At 53.7% G+C, this 12103-nt stretch overlaps 1 protein-coding gene across 1 annotated transcript; it reads right to left on the bottom strand.

Moving 5' to 3' along the window:
• Positions 1 to 224: 224 nt before the first annotated feature.
• On the bottom strand, positions 225 to 8389 carry CPN2 (carboxypeptidase N subunit 2). The gene is made up of 2 exons (XM_046003046.1): positions 8315 to 8389; positions 225 to 2021 (listed from the first exon to the last, which is right to left on the bottom strand). The coding sequence occupies exon 2, from the start codon at positions 2016 to 2018 to the stop codon at positions 372 to 374; it is 1647 nt and encodes a 548-aa protein (XP_045859002.1). The 5' UTR covers positions 2019 to 2021; positions 8315 to 8389; the 3' UTR covers positions 225 to 371.
• Positions 8390 to 12103: the final 3714 nt, after the last annotated feature.

Here is a 12103-nt window from a genome sequence, read left to right as displayed (position 1 = left end):
TCAGAACCTCGGACAGGATGAGAGTGGGGTGGGCATTAGATCATCAAGAAACACCAGGGCGAATGTTCTTTTATTCTCCAGACCTCGGTACAGCTTTACAAAGCTTAAGGAAGGCCCAAGTAGGGCTCTGCCTAGGTGACAGGAACAGAAGATGGGGAGGGGGGAGGAAGAGGAAGGAGGATGGAGGCACCCCCCCACACCCCCACCCCCACCCCGTGCCACCCGCCACACCATCTCCTCCACCTGGGAAATGCAGCTCCTTCCCAGCACCTGTAGTGGCAGGGCTTTGGCTCCCTCTTGGCCCCCACGCCTGACCTGGCCGGGTCCCTGGAGGCCACCTAGGCAGGCTCCCGGCTCCGCACGCTCTGTGCCTAGCTCTCCCCTGGCTGGGCCTCAATAGCCACGGTGACCCTCACAGAGCCGCAGCTCGACTTCAAGTCCCAGTGCTGGCTGCCATTGAACGTTAGTCCCAGGGGGCCTGACCCCAGCCGGGGGGACAGCTGGACATTCAGCCAGCGGCACCGATCCTCACCATCGCAGGCGAGCACCACGGTGCCCTCGGGGTTGCTGTAGGTGCACCGGCTCCTGACCGCCCTCTCCTCCGCAGCTAGGTCCCAGGGGCCCCCCAGCTCCCCATCCTCTGACCCTGGGGCCAGGAAGCCCAGACGGTTGCCGGTGACGGGACACACCAGCTGCTCCTCCTGCAAGGCGGGCAGGAGCTGGCCCTTCAGGTAGGCGGGGCCCGCGCAGTAGGTCTGCGTGTTGAAGAGCCGGTCGCTGTACTCACGCAGCCAGCCGAAGAGGTAGGCCAGGTGACAGTCACACTGCCAGGGGTTGCCGCGCAGGGCCAGGTTGAACAGGTTGTAGTTCGTGTCGAAGATGCCCTTGGGGAGCGTGGTCAGGAGGTTCCGGGAGAGGCTGAGCAGCTCCAGCTTGGACAGGTTCTGGAAGAGCTCTGGGTGCAAGGTCGTCAGGTTGTTGCTGCCCAGGTAGAGCCTGACCAGCCCCTGCAGGTCCCTGAAGACGCCGGCAGGGAGATGGGTGAGGGTGTTGTGCGACAGCGTCAGGGAACTGAGGCTGGACAGGTTGCCAAAGGCATCCTTGCTGACGGCCTCCAGCCGGTTGTAGGACAGAGACAGGCCAAGCAGGCCCGGGGTGGACGTGAAGAGGCCGGCGGGCAGCCCCTGCAGCGCGTTCCCCTGCAGGTTCAGGAAGGTCAAGTTGCCCAGGGAGGAGAAGACGGAGAGCGGCAGGTGGCCGATGGTGTTGTGCTGTAGCCACAGCTTCTCCAGCCGGAAGAGCCCCGAGAACACTCTGGGGGGCAGCTCCTTGATGGCATTGCCATCAAGGAAGAGCTCCCGCAGGCAGCCCAGCTGGCTGAACACGCCGGGGGGCAGGCCGGAGAGCATGTTGCTGCTCAGCCTCAGGGTCTGCAGGCTCCCCAGGGGCTCGAACAGCTCCTCAGGCAAGCAGGACAGCAGGTTCTGGGCCAGGTTGAGGGTTTTCAGCCCTCTCAGGGGCCGGAAAAGCCTCCCAGGCAGGCTCTGGAACCGGTTACCCTGCAGCTGGAGAGACTCCAGGGCGTCCATCTGCTGGAAGAGGCCCTCAGGCAGAGCCTCCAGCGTGTTGAAGTTGAGGGTGAACTTCCCCAGCGAGGTCAGGTTGGAGAAGGCATTGGCGCTGAGGTTGGAGAAGGCGCTGCCGGTGATCTCCAGGTCTGCCAGCCCGGGCAGCCCCCCGAAGGCGTCGGGCTCAAAGTGCTGGAGCTGAGTGTTGAGGAAAACCACCTTGGTCAGGTTGGGGCTGCCGCTGAAGGCCCGGGCTCCCACCGTGGTGAGCGAGGTCTCTACAAAGATGATGTCTGTGGCATGGGGCGGGATGTCCGGCGGGATGACGGCCAGCCCTTTCTCAGAGCAGAACACCTCCTGGATGAAGCAGTCACAGCCCGCAGGGCAGGGCCGGGAGGGTCTGGCCAGGAGTAGGAGGCCGGCCCAGGGCAGCCAGGCTCCGGACAGCATCTCCTGATCCCAGCAGGAAGAGAGAACAGAGATGACACCTTGATCAAGGGCAGCCAGCACCGGGGTGGGCCAGCCAGGAGATGGGGATTAACTCTAACAGGGATGCAACCCCTTTCAGTGGTTGTTTTCATACACCTTCATGACAGCCTTACAAGGTTCATGGGACCCGGGTTCAGACCTCCTGACGGGCTGTCACATGGCCTGTCCACAGCCACCCGGCAGGTTAGTGGCAGGACAAAGACCCAGGTCTCCTGGACTGCCATGTGCTTTCAGGTGGAGGGAAATGGTGGAAGTGAGATTAAAAGGCATGGAAGAGAGGGAAAGGAGGAGACTGTGGGTAGAATGGAATTTTTAAGGTAATGTGTAAAATCTGAGCAGGTTATGAGTCCACTGGGAATTTTTAACCCAAAACTCTTCCTGGGTTCCCAAATCTCAGCACCTTGCAGAGCCTAATGATGAGACTTACTGTCTGCTCTTATACGTTAGCTGGGGCTGAGAGCAGCTGCAGGGAGAAAATGGGCTCTTTTATTTATTTTCTTTAAAATTTTATTTATTTATTAGAGATATAGAGAGCATAAGTAGGCAGAGCAGCAGCAGGCAGAAGGAGAGGGAGAAGCAGGCTCCCCCCTGAGCAGGGAGCCCAATGTGGCTCTTGATCCTAAGACCCTGGGATCATGACCTGAGCCCAAGGCAGGTGCCCAAGCCACCCAGGCTCTCATCTTGAATCAGTCACCTGCTCCTTGCTACCGCTGCCAAATGCTCCCTTCCTACCCCCCACTCCCCGCCTCCCCGACCACCTTGGAGCCCATGGAACTTTCCAGCATCATGTGGACAGGAAGATCCCAGATGCAGGGATTCCACAGACCAGTGGATTTGGGGGTTTGGGGGTTTGTTTTAAATAAGAAAAGAGGACGAAGTTTTTAGTCAGCTAAAAAAATTGTTTTAATGCCAGCATCCAACCCCAGGTCATAGACTGGTGCTGCAGCTCCCAGGTGTGTTTTGTGGCTCGTTTTCTCCTATGTGAACCACGAGCCAATGTGGAAAAATTGAGAAATCTCACATTAAAAAGTCCAGCTTTCAGGATGATTTACGAGCAGGGAGCTCACGTTCCCACCTGACAAGGCCAGCTGAAGTTGGGCTTAATTGCCCCATGGCTTGGTGGGGGGGGGGGGCGGGGGGGGCGCTCCAGGCCACTACTGCTCCCATCCGTCATTTACAGGGACTGTCAGGGCCAGGTTCCATGAGTTCAAATACCAGCTCCACCATATTCTAGCTCATTCTCACTGTGCGACCTTGGGCGTGTTACTCAACCCAGTTGTGCTTCACTTCCCTGGTCTGTAAAACAGGGATAGTGCTGACCAGGTCAGGATAATTGCGAGGACTGAATGAGAAAACATAGCCAAAAGTTTTAGGTCAGTGTCTGACGTAGAGTGAGAAATTAATAAATCATGTTAATTATTGTTAAAAGTTGTAAGCCACCATCATAACAGAAAGGTGATTCGAACACCAAAAAATTAGGAAGAACAGAATGTCCTTTAGATAGAATACATTTGGTTTTACCAGAAAGAGACAGACAGACAGGCAGGCAGGCAGGAAGGAAGGAGAGGCAGAGAGAGGAAGGAAGAAAAGAGAGATGAGGGAAAGGAAGACACACAGAAAGAAAAAAACCCTTGAAAAACATAATCCTAACTTTTCTCAATTTACTGGTCCCCAGAAAGCACTCACAATCAGCTCCCTGTTGGGGCATTTTGGCCCCAAGCCCTCTCCTCTTTGCTGGCCATATCTCTGCTGCCCTCTGCTGGCTGCCTCCTCCCTTCTGCGATTCCACTTCAGGCCAAAGGGTTCCCCATGGGCAAACACGGTGCTTACAAAAGCTCCCTGTTCCCTCATCCTATTCAGACACCCAATAGTCAAATTTTTCCAGGAATATTTCTGCCTAATCAATAGAGAGGGACCATTTCTCCCGTAGAAAGTGCATATCTCCCTCGAGGCCCCTCTGTCGCTTGCACAGATGCAGGGGAGGGCTCTCACAGCAGCCACACCTGCCTGCCACTCAGGACATGTGAGTCTGTAGCCTCTACGTGCAACTGTCGGAGAACAGGGTCTCGGGCTAAAGCTGAGCTCTGTAATTTCTTGCCAGAAATTACATTTCTGTAATTGGGGGGGGGGCACCCACTCATCTGAGGCGTGTTACAGATAAACGGAGGGCTCAAGCTGTAGAAGGATGAGATGGGCCATGGTCTCAGTCCCACCTGCCAGCCAGGCTGGCGCTGGGGATCCTACACAACACCCCCCACGGATCCTCACAGAAGTCTTCCCTGACCCCAGGAATACGGTGCCTGGGAGTATGCTTCTCAACCTGGTAGTTAGCGTAGTTCCCTGACACGATGGTTCCTTGTGGCCGTCCCTGCTGTAGGAAGACGTGTGCTTGGCATCCGGCCCAGCGCTGACCTGTGTGGGCTTGGTTCAAGCCCCAGTAAGTGATCGCCAGCCAGACCATGAGACTGCACGGGATTCGTCCTCCTCCAGAGGGTAAGAGGGAGCGATGTTTATCCTAAACACACCATAATGCATAATAATGCATACTGTGCCAGTCCCCTTCCTTGCTAACCCCTTCAGTCCTTGGTTCTCAAAGGCAGTTTCCAGAAAACTTCCACTAGAGTGGACATGAGGGCCCTAGAGCGAACATATACAAGGGACCTCACCTGCTATCTGTCCGCTCATGCCTAAGGGCAGACACTGCTGTGACCTGGTCAGCCTAGGGAAGTTAGACTTGAGGAGGCGACCCACACAAGCCCTGGTTCCTGGGTACCTGAAGCATGATTGAAAATGGGGGCATAGCCTCCAGATGGATATGTGCCTTTGGTTTTGCAAACTTCTCAGCGTTGGAGGTGTCAAGGTGGGAAGAGGACCAGAACGGGGCCTCTGAAGTTCAGGAAAGGGCCCCAGTCTATGCAGTTGGAGGAAGCAGGGGACAGTAATCATCGTGAGGGTGTGGAATGCTCCCAACTATCCACTCCCAACCTAAGACTTATTCTCACATCACTCTAGAATGGCTAAGAGTTTGTGCTCTGGAATCAGATAGTACGGATACAAATCCTGTCCCTAGCCCTCATTAGCTGTGTGGCCTTGGCTGAATTGCTTAACCTCTCTGTGCTCCATTTCTTCATCTTCACAACAGCAAGCTTCAGTACTACCTTCCTCATGGGGGGCTGTGCTGAAGATTGAATGAGATAAACCGTGTTGAAAGCAGCAAACCCAGAGCCTGGCCCACAGTGAGTGTTCAGCAATAGAGCTTTAATGACCCTGATTATTCTGAGCTCGGGCCAGCCCCAGCTTTGTTCTCAAGTTGTCACAGGGGTTAGCTATGGAAAACCTGATGAGATCATCCAACCACCCCAGTTATGGACCAGCAAGATGTCTCTCTATAGCATTTTTTCGGGCTCTTTCCTCCCAGCCAAGGGAAGCTTATCATTGTTTTGCCTTTGGTTGAGAGGAGCACAGATTCTGATGGCCGTGGCTAGGCTACCCTGGCTGTGGACCCTTTTCCCAACTGCCCTCACGAGCAGGTCACTGGGGGCTCTGGAGACGGGAAGCGTCCCTGCCTGGGCACTGTGGAGTCCAGCACTGGAAGGGTCTGTGGGGAGCAGCCAGAAGATTCCAGCATCTCTCTGAGAAACTGCCTCTGCATTTCTGCAGAGACCAGCACATGCCCACAAAAAATGTTCCATGCTCTCAGCAAGCCAGGGGATTCTGGCTCTGGTGGGGGCAGGGGAGTGGTTGACTGGTTGCAAATGGACTTCTTCCCCTTCTCAAATTGCTTTTGGGTTGATACATTTCTGTGTGTGCCCCAAACCAGTCTGTCATCCACTGCAGAGCCAACCCTCACTCCTTCCAGAGGGTGACGGGAGCCCAGAGCCCGGACCCCAAACTGTCAGGGGACTGCTGCTCTACTCAGGGATGGCTACATTGCGGTCTGCATCACCAACGGGGTGGGATTCTGTCCCTTGGGCCCCAGCACATCTGGGAGCAGGAAGAAGGGCTTCAGAGGTCCATCTGGAGCCCCTGATGGCCTCATCCAAGTCCCCTGGGAAGTCCAGCTGTCAGTCTCCTTTCCTGAGCTCCTCCTTTCCCCAGCCCCAGCCAGCTGGCCCTCCCCAACCTGCTGCCCACTTTGTCTGAGGTGTCTGGTTTCTGCATTTGTAAATGGAAAACAATCATGATAGGAACACTACTACCTAAATGACAGCTTTGTTAGAGTTGTGGTAATTAACTGAGATAACCGGCATTGAGTTTGTGATATGGTGATACAGTTAGAAATACGTATTTGGTCTTTGCCTTGACTCCTGCTACAGAGCTCCAAAAACCCTGGAAATTTCCTGAGAGATAATAGAGGGGCATCTTTTGTCACACATAATAAGGCCCTCTCGACGCACACGTTCATATTAATGAAGTGACTATCCATGGCTCTTAGTAAACTTCAGATTATACACGAAGTATTTGCAGTAGTTATCTCTGAAAAACAGAATGGTGGGTGATTCTCACTTTTTCCTTTTGTTTTATCAGAAATTCTCTACAGTTTCTAAAAAAAACAGGTCACGTTTGTAATAAGGTTGAAAGTCATGGGACACCTGGGTGGCTCAGTGGGTTAACCTCTGCCTTCAGCTCAGGTCGTGATCTCAGGGTCCTGGGATCGAGCCCTGCATCAGACCCTGTGCTCAGCAGGGAGCCTGCTTCCTCCTCTCTCTCTGCCTGCCTTTCTTCCTGCTTGTGATCTCTGTCAAATAAATAAATAAAATCTTAAAAAGAAAAAAGAATGAAAGTCATAAACATTTGGATAATCATGAAAGACACATAGCCCCTGAACGCATACTGCAGGCTTCCTGGACTGCTCCCCTCCCTAGAACCCATATCAAGAAGGCTCCCAGAGGCCCTGCTGGGAGAGAGCCTGCGTAGTGAAATGAGAGAAGCTGTGGGGTGCCTGGATGGCTCAGTCAGTTAAGCGTCTGCCTTCTGCTCAGGTCATGATCCCAAGATGGCTCAGGTCATGATGCGAAGGTCCTGGGTTTGAGCCCTCTGTCGGGTTCCTTGCTCTGTGCGGAGCCTGCTTCTCCCTCTTCCTCTCCCTCTGCCCCTTCCCCTGCGTGTGCACCTGTGTGCGCACATTCTCCCTCAAATAAATAAATAAAATCTAAAAAAAAAAAGAAAGAAAGAAAGAAAAAGGAGCTGTAAACTGAGCACTCCCCTTTCTTCAAACGCTTCCGCCAGGGCACCACACCTCTAACTCCCGCTTACACAGCCCTTTCTGCTTTTGGATGTCCCTGTGCCTCCTTATTCCACCTGCACCCCAGGCCCGCCCAAGTCACACCTTCCCCAGGAAGCCATCCTTGACTGTGGACCCCACAGGTCATTCCTGTCCTCAGTGGAATGCTTAGGTTCTTCTGCTCTAACTTCTGGTCAGTTGCACCCATCTGACTGTGACTTCCTGAGGGCTGGGGATGTTTCCTGCCGCTTGTCTTACGGGGCTGTGCACCTTGGCTCTGAGTGGCCCAGAGCTGAGTGCAGACCAGGTGTGCTGTGCTGAACTGACCCGAATGTGTCTGCAGCTCTTGGTCCCCCTTGTGCTTTAGTGGAATGGGGATGCCCTTCAGCTCTGCCAGGGCTGTGACCTGGGTTCAGATTCTGACACTGCTCCCTACAGGCTGCGTGGGTTTGGACAGGTCCCTCCTTCACTCTAAGCCTCAATTTTCCCACGCACGATTGTAACCTCATCCCTTAGGGTTAAAATTAGTCCCCAACTGGATAATGCATATGTTTACATTAGATAGTAAACACAACTCATTTAACACAATACCTGCCGAACAGTGAGTGTTAGATAACAGGTAGTTACCTACAGATTTTATTCTTGGAGTGACTATATCAACAGAACCAGAACTCAAAGGGGAGCCACAGGATGGCATAAACAAGGCGTAAACAAGGATGGAACCAGGCAAACTTGGACATATGGTCTTCCTGCTTAACCCCACCGTTCCCTATGTGCTCCCGGAGCACAGAGCCCAGACTACTTTATCTCAGGAACCCCCTGCCACCACCTACCTCCTGCCTCAGGCCAGCACCACCCCAGCTGGGGGCCGTGGGGGCTTCTCATCCCACAGCTGGGGACACACGTGGTGTCTCCTGCTTGGAGCCATGGCCAGGCTCTGACCCTGGGAGGAGTGGCCTGCTCCTCTTCTGCCCTGGAGCTGGGACCCGAGGCCAGATTCCTTCCCCGTCCCCCCAGACCCCAGGAGACCTACCTTGAGGGGCTGAGAGGACGCACACCAGCAGCCCTGATTCTTTCTAGGGAGCAGAAGTGTGTCCGGTGTGGTCTATGATCAGTGTGAACCCAGAGGCCCCAGCGCTGATCAAAGTTCCCGGCAGTGTTCCCTCCCCTCACGTGGACAAGTGTTCCCGGAATGTCACCAGGGTCACAGGACAGGAGAGGAGACTCTGGGGCAAGGGCTCTGAAGATTAACGAAATGACCCTGAACTGTTCCCATGGACAGATCCCCACTGAGGCCAAAATCCAGCAAAGATCACAGACCTGGCACATTTAGGGCCCCGGGGCATCCACCAGGCCCTAGAAGGTTTCCAGTAGGATGCAGGGGTGAGGACCGGAGCCAGGGATCCACGCTGACACCCGCTCCCAGTGAAAGGCTGGGCCAGTGCTGGGAGCCTGACAGACGAACAGCTGGCCACAGACACCTGCCTGGCTCTCAATGCCAGGAGGAAATCTAAGAGGGCTGTGGGTTGTTCCTTGGTTTGCTGGTTTGTTTCATGAACTAACTTTCTAAACCCTCTCTGAGTTGAAAGGGGAGAACATGGAAAGGTGAATTTGGGCCCAATATGGGGAGACACACTTTCACCACAGGGCTAGCCAAGGATGAACGAAGTTGCTTTGGAAAATAGTGGTTTTCCTGGGGGCACCTGGGTGGCTCAGTTGGTTAAACTGCCTTTGCTCAGGTCATGGCCCCAGGGTCCTGCTCAGCGGGGAGCCTGCTTCTCCCTCTCTCTCTGCTGCTCCCCCTGCTTGTGCGCTCTCGCTCATGCTCTCTCTCTCTCTCAAATAAATAAATAAAATCTTTTTTTTAAATGGTGGTTTTCCTGTCTGGAGATGTCCATCCAGGGGCTGCAGAATGAGGTAAAGCTATGTGTGTCTTTGTTTTAAGGGGTGCGGTGAGAAGGCATGACTTAGATAAGCAGCCTCGGTAGTTTTCAACGTCCAGAGACTACCATTCAAAGTAGACTGATGGCTTTAAAACTCGTTGCGTGGTATTAATATCTATCTCACTCTTTTTCGTGACTTAACCAATATTTCTTAGGGCTGCAAGTGGCTTTCATCAGCTAAATCCCAACGTTCTGAAGACTGTAGCAAGGAAACATCTTTCGGTGGAGACATAGTACAAATCCACACTCTGGCAGAGGTACAAGGGAGCGAGTAGAGGGAAGAGGGGCTGGGAACAGAATGCGCCCCGCCCCGCCCTCCACAGCGCGCAGGCGGACAGCCACAGGAGGCTGTAATCCAGGAACCGCCAGGGGCCGGGGGCTGAGAGAAGAGGGCACACCTCTGAGCCAAGTTAGGGGAACAGTCGGATCTTCCCTGCGCTCTGAATGGGTTCTTGAGGCGCTGACGCTGAGTTCTAGAGAGAGAGCTTGTCTATTTACCAGTGTCACGGTGAACCCGAGAAACTGGGCATTCACTGGGATCTGCATTCAAATTCTGATTATTCAACTAACCAGTCCTTACACAAAGTATTTAATCTCTGCAAGTCTTTGCCTGCCATCTGTGGAATAGGTGTGGTAGGGGGCCAGGCTGGGTGTGTGTGTGCGTGTGTGTGTGTGTGTGCGCGCACGCACATGCGTGAAATCAAACCGGATAGGAGCAGCCGGCAGAACCCTGGGCGTATGTGCGCATGTGCAGAGGGGAGACTTGCATTAAGAACTCTAGGGACCTTCTAGGAAATAGGATGAGGACTGTAACCCCTTTTCTCATTAGCCAAATCTCCAGAGACCCGGGGCTGAGGGGACAGGCTCAGTGGTGAGGGAAGGACGACAGGCCCTTCCCCCACCACTGACAGCGTCCGGCCCCATGATACCATGAGCACATTACTGACCCGTTTGGGCCCAGCTTCCTGGGACAAGCTTACACCTGGCAGACAGGATCTAAGAGCTAAAAGAGCCCAGGAAAATACAATCAGAAGTGCCTATCCTGGGCACAGCAGTGGGACAGAACAGCAGAGCAGATCACCCCTTTCTCAAACACGTGTCGCAGCTGTGCAGCCCCTGGCATCCGGAGACCTGGAAAAGTCCTGCGGACACCTGGACACTTTGGAGGGAGACACCTTCACTCGGATGATGCCTTCTTAGGGCCTGTGACCCACAGAGACTGGTGCAAGGCTCTGACAGGAACGTGCAGCGTGCAGGAAGGGTCCCACCCACCTAAGCCCGTATGCATGTGTGCTTGTGCATATGTGCGTACGTGTGCGTGCACACAGACAGGGTAAATAAATGCCTTTCTGGGACATAGAGGAACCCCCAGTCTGGGAGTCTGGAGACCAGCTGCAGTGTGAGCTCAGACATTAGTTCACTAGATGACTCGAGGAAGTTCATTTCCTGCCTTGATCTCAATTTCTTTGTCTATAAAATGGGTTGAACCTATTCTTAAGCCTCCTTCCAGCCACAGTGGCCTAGAGATATCACGTGCTATTGCGTTTAGGTTCCCCCACTCACTTTCCAAAGGCTTTTTCTCAGCTCAGAATCTGTTCTCCACGAGGGTCTGCTTGGGTCAGCCTCGCACTCATGAACGGAGTAGAAGCAACGGGTGTGAGATCCCTTCGCCGAGACATCCGCGGAGAGCACGTGTCCTGTGTACACCATTTATTGTTGATTCTGTATACCAGATTTGTCATAGGCGGCATCCAGCCGACATGGACCCCCAACCCTGCCCACCAGGGCTCACACTCTATAAAACCCTGGGGGCCTAGAAATCTCTAAATGCGTCACCAAGCACCTGGGACTATTTGCAATGATTCTCTAAGCGAGGCAAACGTGATCTACTTTTGAAGGCAGCATGAAGGCAACGGGTTGGTGAGAACGATCTTCCCTTAGGTGAAGGAGAGAGCACAGCTGGCGGAAGTATGGCCTGGAGAAGCACCCGCCCCCTTCTCTGAACCGCGGAGAGGGCTTCCTCCCCGAGCCCCCCACCCACCGCCTCCCCAGCCACCCCAGGGCTCAGTTCTGACTGTGAGATCCATGGGCTGAACTCTGTGAGCGGTTTGTAGCTAAAGGCTTGGACACAGCAGTGTCTGGTTACCAGCTCCTGTACCTAGTTATCTCTAGCTGTCTGCTCTCCACCAGCTTCCTGAGGGTGGAAACAGATTCCTGAAACTGTTCTTTTTCTTTAGCGGGTGGGTGAGATGAATGTTCGCCTGGATTGACAAAGCTTTTGATCCACACGGTAGCAAAGGAGTTCCGATGGCTAAGACTGGAGGAAGCAACAGGAAAGTGATTCTTATCTTCTTTATGGATAAAAGCCCAGGACAGGCCATGAGGTGTTGTACAAAGTGTGAAGAGAGAAAGAAAACCCACAGCCCACTAAAAATGCTGCAAAATAAAGAGTAAGTTTGGACCCATTTCCAGGGGAACAATAGTACCTATGCAGAGAGGTGTTGTCAAGCTTAAAGAGAAGACCCTCGTTCTGTGTTTTCAAGATATCTATACACAGTAGGCACTCTTGAAAAACAGTGGTTCTAACTGGCTTTTATTCTCTTTCCTCCAACACTGACCTTTCACTCCAAATGGAGGCTGCTGGACTGGCAAGGTGACCTAGGGGCCAGTGAGCAAACAGGGAAATTAAAGTGGACTCCATGCCCTACTTCATCTTGGGGGGACTAAACAGCTCACTCCAGGCCGGAGAAGTGAGCAAATGCGATGTCTTTTTGGAAAGGGAACTCCATCCAGCTTTTCTGGTTGTTCCCTGAACAGACAACACAGTTCAGAGAGCCAAAGGCCTACCATGGAAGATGAGGCCCAAGGGCTCCATCCAA

Source organism: Meles meles, chromosome 4 (genome assembly GCF_922984935.1).
Source record: "Meles meles chromosome 4, mMelMel3.1 paternal haplotype, whole genome shotgun sequence".
NCBI classification, from domain to species: Eukaryota; Metazoa; Chordata; class Mammalia; order Carnivora; family Mustelidae; genus Meles; species Meles meles.
This window is presented reverse-complemented; position numbering and strand designations above follow the sequence as displayed.

Bases quoted from the DNA above. Each gene is read 5' to 3' on its own strand.
- CPN2 (XM_046003046.1), bottom strand. From the start codon at position 2,018: ATGCTGTCCGGAGCCTGGCTGCCCTGGGCCGGCCTCCTACTCCTGGCC.